The 16,875-nt window shown below is 40.1% G+C and overlaps 1 protein-coding gene across 4 annotated transcripts in view; it reads right to left on the bottom strand.

Annotated features, from left to right (window-relative positions):
- The window catches only part of MAP7D2 (MAP7 domain containing 2), a 68,773-nt gene that overhangs the window by 37,309 nt on the left and 14,589 nt on the right, over window positions 1-16,875 (bottom strand). For 2 of the 4 annotated variants that reach the window (XM_027867554.1, XM_027867561.1), the window contains exons 3-5: window positions 4,263-4,383; window positions 3,196-3,294; window positions 1,241-1,351 (exon numbers count right to left, since the gene is read on the bottom strand). In XM_027867554.1, the coding sequence (XP_027723355.1) occupies window positions 1,241-1,351; window positions 3,196-3,294; window positions 4,263-4,383 (331 nt within the window). Of the gene's footprint in view, window positions 1-1,240; window positions 1,352-3,195; window positions 3,295-4,262; window positions 4,384-5,466; window positions 5,489-16,875 lie in introns of those variants that run through there. The other 2 variants (XM_027867575.1, XM_027867567.1) reach the window with 2 other exon arrangements.

Raw genomic sequence — 16,875 nt, 5'->3', positions numbered from 1 at the left:
AAGGAAAACACAGGGTTTTTCCCTAACCTATAACACCAAGTGAATTTAGCAAACATAAAGATTAGAATTTCTAACAGAGTGGCCGTTGCTTCATGTGCTTCAGAAATGTTTTCACCTCCATGTCTTTAATAATGCCATTTTCAGGTGCCTCCTGCTAACCGCACTTCGGATCAGCAGTACTGTGTCATACCCAGTACCTCCAACACAGAAGGCCTGCCAGCCACTAAGGTGCAGGTTGAATTGTAAATTCGCTGATAAGAATCATTAGGGAAAGAACATTCCTGGCAAGATGTAAATTTGTCCTTTAAAGGGCACAAGGGTTTTTTCTTATTCCTCTCCAAGGCATCTTGCATGCTAAATATTCCATCAGAAATTCGATGCACAGCTGATCACACCCTTTGAGACAATGTTGTTTGTTTTTTTCAAGCATCATCAACACATAGTGTCATAGGGTTTATTTCTCCCCGTCTTATCGTTTAACCTTCATGGCCTAAGTGAGTGGTTTTTCAGCTATTTTAGTGATTTATCTGCACCCCCGAGAGAGCTGCCCAACAGCCTGATGGAGGCACAATGCCAAAGTCCTTGAAATCTTTGATTCAAAGCATATCTAAAAATGGCACCAAAGATTCTGTCCCACACAACCCAGTAACTAAATTCACTCACTGCCAACAGCTACTTAGAGCACCTGAAAATGCTGCCTTCTTTTAAGTCGTTTTTTCTTAAGTGGTCACATGTTCCTATTTAATAGGGAGCCGAGCCTACTATCATGGGAAATGGTAGTGGCCCATAATGTCAGAAGACTTTATTGATTCCAGCACTTCAGACTCCTAACGCACAATCAGGTAGGAAAATCCTTGTCATTTATTTAAGTTATTTAGTCATATTCCACTTGCTTATAAGTTAATTCCTAGAAATAAGTTAAGCAGATAATAGGAAGAGTAGAATGGATTCTGCAACCATAAAAGAAGACCAATTCTCATTCCCTAGAAGCAAAAAGTAGCTGCCTCATTCCCAAATCAGCTCCTTTGTTCCCAAGGATTAGAGGGTTGACTATGTCATAATGTGATAACAGAGTGAGGTCTGCAAAGAGGAGTGAGGCCTGGTTATTTTTTTTTTGGGGGGGGGAGTGACTTATGAAAGAGATGGGTTCTAAAAAGGTCTATAACCATCCAAGAGAATATTTAAATGTAATACAAAGAGAAGAGGACTGCAGAGAGCCCAAGAGGACGTAGTCACTTGCCTTTGTCAGAGGAATACGTAATTGCTGCCGTGGAGGAAGACAGACGCTTACTGATGGGTGCCTCCAACTGCTTTGGAAGATTCATTGTAGAAGCTGAAAGTTTGTCACATGCTGTAGAGAGATACATGAAAAAAAAACAAGTTTACATTCATACATTCATACAGAGCAAGAAATCAATACATTTTTCCTTTCCTACCTCATCTGTGGACCTTTTTTAATAATAGCTCTGAAATAGCCAACTATGTACTTATTACCCTAAAAATCCAATTGTTCTAATTTCAAATATCCAGTCTCTTCAACAATTAACTACTACAGTGAAAGATTTCCTTTCTTCCATCTCAACATTTCAATTCTACAAAAACTAAAGTTATAGTAAATTCTCATGGCAGATCGTCTTAAGAAAAGCAGTGTGGCAAAGAAACTAGAGCTGGCCTTGAAATTAGAGACACCTGGGTTCAAGCCCCATATATCTCCATACATAAAAGCTGTGTGACCTTGGGCAAGTCACTTAACCTTTCAGTCCCCCAGGCAATGCTCTGAGACTATAATTTGCTCAAGAGTTGCCAATCTATATTGGTAGAGGGAGCTTCCTAACCAGGAGCTCCCTACACCAGTCAATTCACAAGTTCCAACCTTCCAAAAGGGATCAAAAAAGCTTTTTTCATAGTATATTTGGAAACAAACAAAAAACCCATATGGACCAATTATAGTTCTGTTCTAAATTTAACTGCCACTGGGAAAAAAAATCTGTAAAATAAAAATACTCAGCCCAGGAACTGAAAAGACTACTCCATCCGGCAACTCTCCAGCTTGGGAAATTTAGGTTATCTTCTACTGTGCTACGGACACTCGTTTAAAAATCAAAGAAATCCTTCAGGAGCAGGCTTCAGAATCCTTTTATCACGAGACAATCACCAAACAGATAATCCAGAGTGACTCTTTTAAACAGCTGGACCTTGAATCTTAGTGGTCAAGATTCTCAGGATCTTAATGATGTCCATTAAAACTCAAGTCGAAACTAAAACTTCAGTTTTGGTGGTTTCCCAGTGGGGAGTTCTGCCTCTCTCCCTACAATAATACATCCTAAGCCTAAGGGGAAAAGTACAGGTGCTGTAATTAACCCTGCCCATCTACGGAGGCTCCTAGGCAACAAGACTGGTGATGATTCTCTTTAAAGGGGAGGCAGAGAACTCAAAACTCCTATTTTTGTTCATGTAATATGACCATCTGCATTGCTGGTAATTACTGCACCCATTTTTTAAGCCCTTTTTATCAGCAGCAAGTATACTCCCATTTCTAAAGATACACTTTAAATGGAAAGAAACAAAGGTATGCTAGCTCCCATCCCTGTTCTAGACAATGCAATCTGTCAACCCTTTATTTTACAACAAAATGCCTACCAGACAGATACTGAAACCAAGGACAAACCCAGAATACGAATTTGTAGTCTTCCAACACCATTTCTCTTGATAAGGCTTCCTTGCCATCCTTTCTGCCATACCTACCGCCTAAGTCTATCCAGTGACACAAACATAGTACAGGCACCCCCATTAAGCATTCTATACAAATGAAATGTTCTCTAAATGGAAATAATGGCATATAAGTTAACCTAGGCACCTTCTGTAGAGGATACTCAAAAGATGTGCCTAGGACAGGCTCAAACAACATCCACACCAAGTCAATGAATTTACTGGGCTGTTTGAGTCTGGAGTGAGTAGGAGCTAAGTATGAGATGTATTCACCTCACCCAAGGAAAATGTAGGCATGCATTGACATCACCATGACAAAACAATGGAAGAGTTATAGCTCTGTTAAAAAAAAAAAAAAGTTACACAGCATCAGATGAAGATGTACATTTAAAAGGCGTGGTTAAGACAGACAAGGTTGGTGGATGAATTGAAGTGACTGGAAATAGTTATCACAAAACACCATGGTACTGTGATACTCTGAAATACCATTGGAGTCATCAGTAGCAGCAGCAGAGGTCACGGGGTCTGGAGGAAGGGTGCTGGCCGCTAAACCTAGAGGAGGGGGTGGGGCATTTTCTGATTCACCTACACAGCAGAAAATCAGAGCAAAGAGAGGAGAAAAATAACCTGATGTTTTTATTTCATCGCTGTTAGTTCTTTAAAAAAAAAAAGTTTACTAGAGCTATTAGAAAAAGTAAGTGAAAGAGATTGCTGGGTTTTTTTTTATTAAAAAATATGTATTTTTTCTACTGCAGTATACCACAAAACAGCATATCTCACACAATGTACTGTCAACAGTTAAACATGCCCATTCCAGAAAGACCTATATAATGCATTTATAGTTTATTCATAAAAAGAATAGTAACCTTATTATTCAAAGAGACAAGCATTTTAAAATGCAGTCATGTTTCATTTAGCAGATAAAAAAGCTACCTTTAAAGATGATCAACTTTATAAAGAAATTAAGACTATGTCTTAGAAACTTGAAAGCTAACATCAACTAAATAATGACATAAACCATTTTGCTTTGAAAGAAAATTAAAAGAGCAACAAAAACAGATGATGAGGGGGAAAAATCCCTTTATAAATGGCAAATGCTGCCATACATTTTTAATGGCCCAGTGTCTGGCACATAGCAGGCACTTAAAAAAATTTTTTTGTTGCCTGATGAACTACTAGACCCTAGTCATTAAAAATATCCATAGCCCCATGTTTATTAGCCTGAATTGATTTCTCGTGCTTGTAAAATCAGTTACTTAAAACATCCTTTTCTCCCTTTTAACAACGAATATCTGTGATCTCTGGTGTCTGAGCCATATTTAAAAAAAACAAAAACAAAAAACAACCTTAAGAACTAGTGCCCCATCTTCCCATGAATCAATATCAGCAGCAATTCCTGCAAGTTTAATAACTGCAAAGCTTCCACATTCCAAGTGGGCCCACCAGTGGAAAAGACCCCAGCAACCATGCAGTCAAGCACCTCGGCTGTTGCTATTGGGGTGGTTTCATTCTGCAGGATCTGCAATGCAGACAAGACAACCGGCTTCACTCACCATCTCTTTCTGAAGAGCCCGAGCTGGAAGCGAGCGCTCCTCCCCAGGACCACCGCTTCTGCTTCTGCTCCAGCTGCTGCGCCCGCTCCAGGGACCGCCGCATCATGGCTTCTAGGCGTTGCTGAGAAGTTGATGTAATAAGGTATTAGTCAAAAGGGGTGTGTGTGTGTGTGTGTGTGTGTGTGTGTGTGTGTGTGTGTGTGCTGAAGGAGGGGTGAGGTGTTGCTGGGGTGAGGAAGAGAAGATGAAAAACAAAACAGCTCTCCTCTGGCCAGCTGTTCTTAATGCTTAAGGAGGGAGAAGAATGGTCTTTTCTTGGCTTACACAGATGGATATCCCGGAGAGTGGAATCAAAAGGAATCTGTGGCAAAGGACCAACTCAGAGAAACTGTCAGCACTAAAACTACCTACCTCTAAAGAGAGCCCTTTCTTTTGTCTGCAGAACCCTGAGGTCAAGAGAAAGGCCTAAGTAAATAACCTAGAGCTTGTATCACTGCCGAACATCTAGTCCCTCTGGGAGGAACTGCCACTGAGCTGCTCTGGCCTTAATTTGTTTAAGAATAATGCTTGACAAGAGTTAACTCCTTCTTGCCTACACCAAACCATCCCCATGCACAGGAGCAGCCCACAACTGGGGGTGGGTGGGTGAGGATGTCTCGGATGCACTCAGATGCAAGAGTTCAATTAGTAGAACACCAATCAAGGGCTGGTTCCAGACAAAAACAAACAAACAAACAAATATTCTATTTTCATTGAGAGGATGCAGACGAAAACATTGCTCGCCCATATTCCTACCACATAGGGAGTTTTTATGACCTTGATAAGAACTTTTATGAGATGAAGAGAGTGAATCCATTCTGTAAAGGAGAAAGCTGCTTTACGAAAGATCGAAATGGAAAAGGACTACTTTCTACTACATTCTGCATGCTATAGTCAGGGGTTAATGTTTTATGCTTCAAAACTGAGCAGACCCATCATCTCTAAACCCCTACCCCCACCACCTAGAACAAAGCAGCCAAAGATAACCGTCCTATTTTTATACAGGGCAGCAGACAAATTCCACACAAATCCAAACTACCCACCTATGCAGAGGAGAGAAGACCAAGACACTTCAGAAATGAAAATAAGAGAATAAACTTTTTTTTACTCTCAAGTCAAAAATATAGCCATCATGCACCAGAAAAGGATCCCATCCCACTGTTACCTTGGGAAAGCCAAGGGAGAGGAGAGCTCAGTAGCTGGAAGCATTTCTCTGCTTGGCTCACAAAAGCTGCTGCCCTAATTCTACAAACCAGCCCTGCCTCCTTCCACAAATGACACTGCAAATACTCAATTCTCTTCCGGTGCCAGGTTTGGGACAAGGGTAAGAGAAAAGGTAACTTCAGCGGCTCCACCATCCCAGACACACAATAAACCAAAGCCTGGGCTTTCCAGGAACCGTGCACAATGGGTAAATCAAACATGACTTCAAAAGTCAGACTAGAAAAATGATTTTTCTATTTTCTAAACTGGAGAAGCAAAAAAAGCCAACAAAATCTTCAAATGATCCTTACTTTAGCTAGGTGATTCACAGGATAGGGCAGCTAGGTGGTGCAGTGCTAAGCCTAGGTCAGGAAGATGAGTTCAAATCCAGTCTCAAACACTTACTAGCTGTGTGACCCTGGCCAAGTCATTTAACCCTTTATGCCTCAGTTCCTCATATGGAAAAAGAGCTGGAGAAGGAAATGACAAACCACTCCAGTATCTTTGCCAAGAGAACCCCAAATGGGGTCATGAAGAGTTGGGCACGACTCACATGACTTAACAACAGCAATGGGGAGAGGCATGCATTCTGCACATCTCCAGCTCTTCCAAGGCTGCTTCTTCCTGAAAGACTGAATGTCTCACGGGACAGGCGATTTAAAAAAAAAAAAAAAAGGAGAGATGTTTTATCTTTTAGTCTGAGTACACTATTACACCTATTAATAACTACTTCATCAGCTTTTGGTTTGGGAAGTTAATATCTGGAGATTTCATGAGAAAGAGTTGGCAGCCGCAGACTCGTTTCCCACGGGGAGGTTACAATAAAACATGGCCTGGAAACCACCTGACTGAAAGAGTCTCGGTAAAAACATTCAGGCTTTAGGTTGAATTAAGAAACTTCCCTTTCCTTACCATTTTACCCCAGGGACAGCATCCCTGTAGATCAGAGCTGGAGGATGCAGGCAAAGCATTGTGGGAAATCTGCCCCACTGCAGGGTGACTGCAGCACCTGCGTGCAGGAATAAAGGAAGAAGGAGGAGCAGAAGGACCTTCTTTCAGGATTTCAACCATAATACTCATGATAATCACTGTCAATAACTCTGGGAGAAAAGAATCCTTGGGATCCCAGGCACTTGGCTGGCTGCTGATACGGTTAGCTCTCTTCACTCTAGAGCAGGGAGAGGCAACCTATGGCATTATCATCAACACAGGGGATGGTTTGAATGATGTGGCCAGGACCAGCACTAGCAGCTAACTGGGGGAGGGTGGCAGGTAGGGAGAAGCTGCAGAGGAGAAACAAGAAAAGGCTTCATGTGGGGAAGGTGACATCTGAGCTTTGAAGGAAACTAGGAATCCTAAGAGGCAGAAACAAGGAATGTATGAATTTCAAGAATGAGGGACAGTCTGTGCAAAAAGATAATGGAGATGGCAGATGGAATATCTTCTTTGTGTCGGGGACATTAAGACCACCAGTCTGGCTGGATCAATAAATCAGTCAACATTTATTAAGCACCTACTATGTACCAGGCACTGTGCTAAGCTCTGGGTCAAAAATTCATTAAAGGAGGGGCAGCTAGGTGGCACACTGGCCCTGGATTCAGGAGGACCTGCGTTCAAATATGGCCTCAGACACATAACACTTACTAGCTGTGTGGCTCTGGGCAAGTCACTTAACCCCAATTACCTTGCAAAAAAAAATTCATTAAGGGGAATAATATTTAATAAGGCTAAACGGTAGGTTAGAGTCAGGTTGTGAAGGCTGTAACTCCTTAAATGCCAGGAGTTTGTATCTGATTTTAGAGGTAACAGAAAGTCACTAGAACTTCGTGAGCATGGAAGTGACATGGTCAAACCCGTGTTTTAGCAATACCACTTTGGAATTTGTGTGGTGGAATTTGTGTGGAAGAGAGATAGGAAGGAAAGGAACTTGACACAGGAAGACCAATTACTCGGCTATAATCCAGGCAAGAGGAACTGAGGGCCCTGAGCTAGGGTGGTGGTCTGTGCGTGGAGATGAGGAGGAGGCAGTCAAGAAATATATGGCAGTCGTATCCACATGACTTGGAAACGACTGGATCTGGGGAATGAGGCTGAAAGAAAAGTCAGGGATGGCTGAAATATTGTGAACGAGGTGACTAAACGTATGGTGGTGCCAAGAAGAAACATAGGTTAGACAGAAATGGTATGGAGTTTGGGAAAAAGTAGTAAGTTGTGTTTGGGGCATTTTGAGTTTGAGAGTCCTAAGGTTGAAGAATCAAAAGAATCTTATTAGATGTTGAAAGAACCTTAGAGACCATCTAGTCTAAGCCCCTGGTTTGACAGATAAGAAAACTGAGGGTGAGGTGAAATGATCTGAACAAGGTAACAGGTGTAGTAAATGGCAAAGCTGGGATTCAAAGGTTCTCCAATGCTAGATTTAGTAGAGGCAATGAGGTGGTGCGGTGATAGAATGCTGGGGCTGGAGTCAGAAAAACCCGAGTTCAAATCTGACTTTACTAGCTGGGCAAGTCACTTAACTTCTGCTTGCCTCAGTTTCCTCACCTGTAAAATGGGAATAATTATAGTACCCCCCCCCCCATTGTTGTAAGGATCAAATGAGATAATATTTGTGAAGTGCTTAGTACAGTGCATGGCACATAGTGGAAGCTATATAAATGTTAGCTATTAGCTATCATTACCACTGCACTTTGCTTCAGTATCAGCAAGCTCCCTTCTTCAGTGAAAGCACTCAATGGGGCAGCTAGGTGGTGCAGGGGATAGAGCTCCGGCTTTGGAGTCAGGAGGACCTGAGTTCAAATTTGACCTCAGACACTAAAATGCTTACTAGCTGTGTGTCCTTGGGCAAGTCACTTAACCCCAACTGCCTAGCAAAAAAAAAAGAAGTAAAGGTACTCAAGTGGCTATCCTCTGTCCCATTTTTGTGTTCAACATAAAAAGACAGTGTGGGGGAGTAGAAAAAGAAATAGTCTCAAAAGACCTGAGTTCAAGTTCTTGGCTCTGACACTTATCAATTGTATCACAATGGGCAGGTTATTTCACCTTTCTCAGGCCTCAATTTACCCATCTTTCTATAACACACAGGGCAACTCAAAGCCTGAGTGGGTGCTTAGAAAAGCAACTTCAGGTTCAAGGTATTCTGTCAGTCTGTACCAATTAAAAACCATAGCTCACGAGATCCCACAGGTGTGTTTTACTTTGACAGATCAGCCAGGTGGCGTAACTACTTCAAAGCAAAGGCCTTCAATCTTCTTGACTTTTAACAAACTGTTGCATGGACCTTCAGTTGTTATTACTATTGATTGTTATTTTGCTTGTTTTCAGAAAGTACGTTTTGTAAATTTATGTTTGTCTGCTATGTGAAATCAAAATATGTCAATAAAAACAAGGTAAACTTTTACCAAAAAAGAGAAAAATGCATGAGTAAAGTAGTAGGAGAACATTTTTTGCCATAAATATAGACTTAGCTTGTCATGCCTGGCCCACTGTACAAATGTACAAAAGAATCTTCTTGTCAATGTACAGTTCTACAAAGATAATAAGAGTGTTCCTGATGTAAGGACTACTTATCTCTCTACCAAGACTTTGCTTGCTTCTGATGTTTGTGTTTGTATCAACGAGAGGCAGATAATAAGGATAGTCTTCATCTGATCCAAGTGTTATTCATTTCTAAGTCTGTCGTTTGGATGTTGGGACTTATTTTTTCATAGAAACACTGGAAATCACAAATTGTCAGTGTTGAAGGAGACTTTAAAAGTCATCTAACACAACTTCCCTCCCAATGCATGAATCCATTCTGTAATATCCTTGAAAGCAGTCCTGTTTTTGCTTCTTCCTGTCCTGCTTTCTGCTCTCTTCTCTTCCTTCTGAAAAGAGATGCCTCAATGATCTCTTCTTTTTCTAGCTCTCTTTTCTATATTTGGCTACCTGGCCCCCTCCCCTTCCACTGCAAAAAAGAAAAAAGAAAAACCAAGTCCTTGCAACAAATATGCGTTAGTCATGGCTGAAATTTTTAGAAATGTCTTCATTATACGAAGCTAAAATCTACCTTCTGTTTTAACCTTCCTATACCTTTTGCCAAATGATCTGAGGTTTTCCCTCTGGAGCTAAATAGATTAAGTCTAATCCTTCTTCCATATGACGGTCCTTTAAATATTTGAAGACGTAGAGATCACTAAAATTCCTCAATCATTTTTTTTTCACATGAACTGTCCTTTAATATTTTAGAAAAATTAGCATTTTATTGATTTCTTTTGTTTGTAAGATGTAGGCATTTCTGGACATAGCCCAGTTCTCTCAGTGAGCCTTCCCCTTGTTAACAAAGAAAAACAGTTAAGCAAAATGAACCAGAACAGGGACCACATCAGACAGTACACCCACTGCACCCACAATCTTCTACCTCTCCAAGGAAGGGAGACAGAGGGAGATGCAATTGCTTCATCAGTGGCCAAGAATGGCCATTCCAAATATATAGTGTTGGTTTCATCTTTTTCTTCTTTTCACTATTGTGTATCATGAGGTATTTTATCATAGAGTCACAGATTTAGAGCTAGCATTACCTATTCCAATCCCTTTATTTTACAGGACAGAAAACTGAGGCCCAGAAAGGTTAAAGAAACTTCCCCAAGGTCATAAGGGAAGTAAATGGTTGAACCAGGATTTGAACTTAGGTCCTTGGATACCAAATCAATACCATTTCCAGAGTATCATTATTTTAATATATTATTTTCTATATACTTCAAGTCTTCATTTTTTTCTCTGAGTTCCTAATATTTACCATTTCTTCCTACACAAAATACTTAATTACATTCACATACTAAAATTTGTTTAGCCACTCTCAACAGATGTTACTCTGATTTATTTCTAGATTGTTGGTTTTTTTTTTGCAACCACAATAAAAATACTGCTATCAATTCTTTGGTATATATGAGACCTGTCTTACTGTCTTTAAACTCCTTTAGGTATGTACCCAGCAATGGCATCTCTGGTTCAAAAGGTGGGAACAACTTAGTGACTTTTCTCACATAACTCTGAATTGTTTTCCAGAATGGCTGGACCAATTACTCAAAGCTCCAACAGTGCTATTATCTTCCTATAACCCTTCCAACATCGACTATTGCTGTCCTTTGTCACCTTTGCCACTTTACAGGGTGTGAGGTAAAACTTCAGGGTGGTTTTAATTTGCATTTCTCTTATTATAAGTGATTACTGAGTAGTCTTTCAAATAATCATTGAGAGCTCACAATTTTTATTTCAAAAACTGTGGACTTAAAGATTACTGGGGAACACCCCTTTGATCCTACATAGTTGTGTTAGTTCTTTATATTTCTTGGATCTCAGACTTTTACTAGAGATATGTGATGCAGACTTTAAAAAAATATATTTTATTTTTTTATCCTAGCTGCAACGATTTCACTTGTGCCAAAGCCATTTAACTTTGTATAGTCAAAATTATCTAATTTTGCTTCTATGATCACACCAAGATCTTTTTTGGATACCAGTTTCTGCTACTTGATGTGTTAACTATTCTTTTTGTCTTCAGGCAAATCATTGACAGAAATTCTCAAGACAATAGGGCAGAATGATCTATATCTCAAAAACATCCACAAAAAGGGAAAAGGACTTATTTGTACAAAAATATTTATAGCAGCTCTTCTTGTGATGGCTAAGAATTGGAAATCAAATGGATGCCCATTAGTTGGGGAATGGCTAAACAAGCTGTGGTATATGATCATAATGGAATATTATTGTTCTATAAGAAATGACAAGCAGGATGACTTCAGAAAAACCTGAAAGACTTACATGAATTGATGCAAAGAAAAGTGAGCAGAACCAGGAGAATGTTATACACAGTAACAGCAATATTGTATGATGAAGACCTGTGAATGACTGAGTTATTCTCAGCAATACAATGATCCAAGACAATCCCAAAGGACTAATGATAAAGCATGCTATCCTTTTCCAGAGAAAGAACTGATATTATTTGAATACAGACTGAAGCATGCTCTTTTTCACTTTCTTTCTTTCATTCTTTTTCTTTTATTTGAGTCTGGTGCAAAAAGACTAATATGGAAATGTTTCACATGATTGCATATGTATAACCTATATCTGATTGCTTATGGTCTCAGGAAGAGAAAAGGAAGTATAGAATTTAGAATTCAAAACTTAAAAAAATGTTAAAAAATTGTTGCAACATGTAATTGGGGGGGGGAATAAAATTTATTTAAAAAAAAAAAAGAAAATTACATATTAACATTAAAAAAAAAAAGGGAAAGAGAACAGGGCAAAAGACAGAACCAGCCAGGGTTGGGTTGGTAAATGTTTAACAACCAGTTCTCCAAAAAGGGAGTAACCATTTTAAAGCTTAATCTGTATTACCAACATTCTTTCTACCATTTTTTATATTCTAGACAATCGGCAGTACAATATACCAAGCGCTGAGTTGTAGCTTTTGCCAGTTTCCAATGTAAATGGTCACAGTGAACATTTAACAACTTGCCTTTCAGAAACAGGTAGCAGCTGCCTCCATTTGCATGTTACTAGAGAAACTACTCTGCAGACTGCTGTCTGCCTGTTGAACACCATTTTGGGGGATAATCCCATTCATGTAAATAGTTACTTATATAGTAATAGTACTAATATCTACCTCACACATGTATGTATGAGAACTGTGAGAAATTTTGTGAAAGGCCTTCCTGAAATCTTGATATAACTTTGTCTATAGCATTTTTTTTTAACCTGCCGGTCTAGAAGCTTTGTCAAAGACTCATTCTTAGTGACCTTGTGATGGTTCCTAGTGATCACAGCTTTCCTTATAAATCATCCATTTAATCATCTGTCAAGGCTTTTTTTTTTTCCTCTTTCTATTAAAAATTCTTTGTAACAAAGAATGGCTTGCTGGGTAGGGGAAGGGAGAAGGTTACATTTGGAAATGATGTAAAAATAGAAAATATTATTATATTTTGAACAATCTGTTATAGAATTTTGCCAGTGATAGACATCAAGCTCATTAGTTTTTAATTTGTAAAAATCACCTTTGTTCCTTTAGACTTTGAGATCCTTGAGAGTAAAGACTGTCTTCTATCTTTCTTTGTATCCCCAGTGCTTAGCATAGAGCTTGCATAGAGTAGGTACTTAATAAATGTTTGTAGACTGACTGACTTTTAAAGAAGTGGGCCATTATCTTATATTCAGTCTTTTATCACCTCTTCCATGATACCTCCATGAGTGGTGGTTTAGAAATCACATTTACAAATTATACACACACACATACACACACACACACACAGAGCACATAGTAAGCACTACTTATATGTAGTGCTTATATTTGGTAGTTGTTTTACAATTATCTCATTTGATCCTCCCAACAACCCTGGGAGGTAGGTGCTATTACTATCCCCTGTTTTGCAGATGAGGAAACTGAGGCACACAAACATTAAGTGACTTGCCTAGGGTCACCTAACTAATAAGTGTCTGAGGCTGAATTTGAACTTGGGTCTTCTTGACTCCAGGCCAGAAGTTCTAGCTACTGTATCACCTAAGTATTCTGAGATATAATTATTCTCAGTTTTTTAAATTATTCTTGTTTTCTTCCCTTTACAATCTTAGCCCTATATTGAACCAGCTGAACAAAGCACTGGGCACTCTCCTAGGATTCCTTGCCACTTTATCCTCCCAAAATATATTCACATTCTACTAATCCTCAAACCCCTTAGGTCACTCCCACATCTGCCTTCTCTGCTTTTAATCCCGAACTGCTGAATGCTATTAACATAAGTAAAACAATTAATGCAGAACTGGTCCCAGCACAAATCCACTTATCTAACCTCAACTGGGCCCTGACTACTAATGAAGCAATATCTTTATGCATCAGATGGTTTCATCCTGCCGCTGGATCCTTCACATAGCTACCAAAATAATTTTCTAAATGGTTTGACCATATCACTCCCCTGAACAAAGAAAATTTTAAGTGTTTCCCCACTGCCTGAAAGATCAGTTACAAATTCCCTAGTCAGGCATTTAAAGACCCCCCATACTCTGGGTCCAATCCACTTCTCCTGTCTATTTTATCTTCATCTAGTTTTCAGTGGTTCTCATCCCTGAGTCAAAGAGGACTACCAGTTGTTCCATAAACCTGACATGCCATGTCCCTCTGCCATACATAAGTGCTCAACATCCCTCATGCCTGGAATGAATGACTTGGTCCTCACCTCCGCCTCTCAGGTGCCTCATCTTTCTAGTCTCAGGTCAGCAGAGATTCCTACGTATCCTTGCCTGATCCCCTAAGTCAGAGCTTCTTAATCTTTTTTTATGTCATGGACCCCCCACACCACCACCTTTGGCAATCTAGTAAAGTATAGATCTTTTCTCAGAATTATATTTTAAAATGAATAAATATACATAGGATTGCAAAGGAAACTAATTATATTGTAGTAGAGTTATCAAAATATTAAGAAAAAAAGTTCACCTGCATTGCAAAAGAATCCGTTTCACTATGCCCAAAGGCTATAAAACTGTGTATACCTTTTGACCCAGCAATACCACTACTAGGTCTACACCCCAAAGAGATCAAAGAAAAAGAAAAAGGAAAAGGACCCACATGTACAAAAATATTTATAGCAGCTCTTTTTGTGGTGGCAAAGAACTGGAAATTGAGGGGATGCCCATCAAATGGGGAATGGCCGAACAAGCTGGGGTATATGATTGTAATGGAACACTATTGTGTGAGAAAGATGGGGTGGGTACACATCAGGAACAATGAAAGAGCAGAAATGGGAATTAATCTTCATCAAATCTGAATTCACCAGACACTTTATTTTTAAATCTTCCTGGAAAAACAGTATCACCTCATATCGCCAGAATGTGTTAGTGTGCAGATATTTAAAAAATGAGACCATGTGTTTCTGAGGGAGCAGACATTTTTTCCTGCTTATTAACCTTGAAAAATCACGAGATTATATTTCAACCAACCAATCAGTCAATCAATAGGCATTTATTAAACCCCTACCATGTGCCAGGGCTATGGTAATCATGCGTCCAATTTGATTGGAAGTGATCCCAGATTCCTTTCCAGGCAGATAATGGTTTCCTTATGACATTTTACCAACCCAACCCATTGGTTTTACTAGCACTATGTTAGGCACTGGAGACATCAGGACAAAAATTAAATAGTCCCTGCCCACAGGGAGTTTATGTTCTATATATAGAAAGAGAACTTATAAACACATGTTACGATTATTGAATTCAGTGCACTTTTACTAAGCCCTACTGTGTGTAGAGCACTGTGCTAGACCCTGAGGAAAATTGTTTAGAGAAGACCCAATCTGGCCCCACATGGAATTTACAATCTATTAGGGGAATAAGGGCAGTTAGAGTGGCAAAATGGATAGAGCCCCTGGCCTGGAGTCAGGAAAACTCATCTTCAGAGTTTAAATCTGACTTAGACACCTGCTAACTGTGTGACCCTGGGCAAGTCATTTAGCCCTCAGTTTCCCCACTTGTAAAATGAGCTAGAGAAGGAAATGTCAAATCACTCCAGTATCTCTGCCCAGAAAACTCCAAATGGGGTCACGAAAAGTCAGACACAATTGAACAAGAGGGATTAAAATACTAATAGAGATTGTTATTATATAATTATATTATGCATTTTGTACATGTAAGATGCACATAATACACAATATTACATGGAAATGCATTAAAATAATATAAAACAAAGTGCTAGGTGAGATCAAAGAGGCAAGAGCATTACTGACTGATGGGAGTAAGGGAAGAATCAGGGAAGCCTTAATGGAGGAGGCACCTTTTGAGTTGAACAAGCAGGGAGGCATGACATTCTAGGCACAGAGAACAGAGCCATTGGGAGCAGAATACCTGGGAGACAGAGAGTAATCCAGTTTGGCTGGAGCACGGAATGCATGGAGATAAGGTTGGCACACCCATAATTAGGCCCTTAAAATAAATGCTTTTTGATAATGAGGAGATCATAAACCACCACTTGTTAGCACAGTGACAGAATTCTGTTCTTCCTCAATACACAGATGGATGAATAAAATTAAGAGGCCCAGGCTGTGCAGAGAGTCAGCAGGGGGCCTTGTGTGCCCATGATCCCCTAACAAGGGCCCACTGTCTGCTGTGCAGCTCACGTCTAATTGAGATGGTTCATTTCAGAAAAGTAGTGTACTGTCCCAGAAGGAATAATGGTCCCAAGTCATGCTGTATTTTGGGGGGTGAGGGGATGACAGGGTGGTGAGGATGTGGGAGAGCTCTGTAATTTCAATGGTACAAGGGACATCCAGTGAAGAAACACCCAAGATTGGTAACTGCTCTGCAGCTTATTATCTTATAGAGTTGTTTAGGGGCCCTTAGAACTACAGTGACTTGCCCAGGGTCACATTGTGTATCAAAGATGGTACTAAGAACCAGTTTTTTCTTACTATAAGGCCAGCTGTTTTCTAGGGATGCAGCATGGTACAGTGGAAAGAGCACTAGTTCTGCAATCGGAGGATCTGGGTTCAAATCCCACCTTTGACACTCCCTGCCTGACCTTGGGCAAAGCCCTTACCCTCTTTGCCCTCAGTCTCTTATCAGTAAAATGAAGTTGGGCAGTTAGGTGCCTCAGTGGATAGAGTGTTGGACCTGGAGTCAAAGATCTGAGTTCAAATCTGACATCTAGACACTTATTAGCTGTGTGACCCTGGGCAAGTCGCTTAACCCTGTTTGCCTCAATTTCCTCATCTATAAAATGAGCTGGGAGAGAAAATGGCAAACCACTTCAGTAACATTATCATGAAAACTCCAAATGGAGTCATGAAGAGTCAGACACGACTGAAATGATTGAACAATGACAGCAAAATGAGGGTACCGGAATATACCAAAGGTGGGACCTGAAACCAGGTCTTTCTGATTGTGAGGCCAGCCTTCAATTCTTGAGAATACACTGCTTCTCACACAGCGTCAAAGTTACTTCACATTGTGTTGCAGCCATCTGAGGTGTGATCAGTTATGAACCTCTGACATCATTTTCAAGATTTATACCTGCCTCTCAAAGCAGTGCCTCCTGAGTATATTCTTAAAACTGAACCCCCTGGGGAGAACAGATACCACAGAACACCCATTTTCCATGGCAGGAACCCTCCCTCCATCCCCCTGGGCACAGAATTAATTCACCACATTGGGCTGTGAGTTTCTATGCAGGTGGAGCAATTTGAGTTTCTTCTACCATACTGTCTCCTCCCCAGCACAACAACAAGTGAGGTTAAGGAAATGTCAAGAGGACCTTGCTAGGAAAGTAAACTGGGGTCACTTCTAATCCTCAAGCTGGACACAGGCTCTCCTCACCACATCTTTGAAAAGACCGCCCTCAACCTTCAGGTAT

The sequence above is a fragment of the Vombatus ursinus genome, unplaced genomic scaffold (genome assembly GCF_900497805.2).
Source record: "Vombatus ursinus unplaced genomic scaffold, bare-nosed wombat genome assembly UNPS02001419.1, whole genome shotgun sequence".
NCBI classification, from domain to species: Eukaryota; Metazoa; Chordata; class Mammalia; order Diprotodontia; family Vombatidae; genus Vombatus; species Vombatus ursinus.
This window is presented reverse-complemented; position numbering and strand designations above follow the sequence as displayed.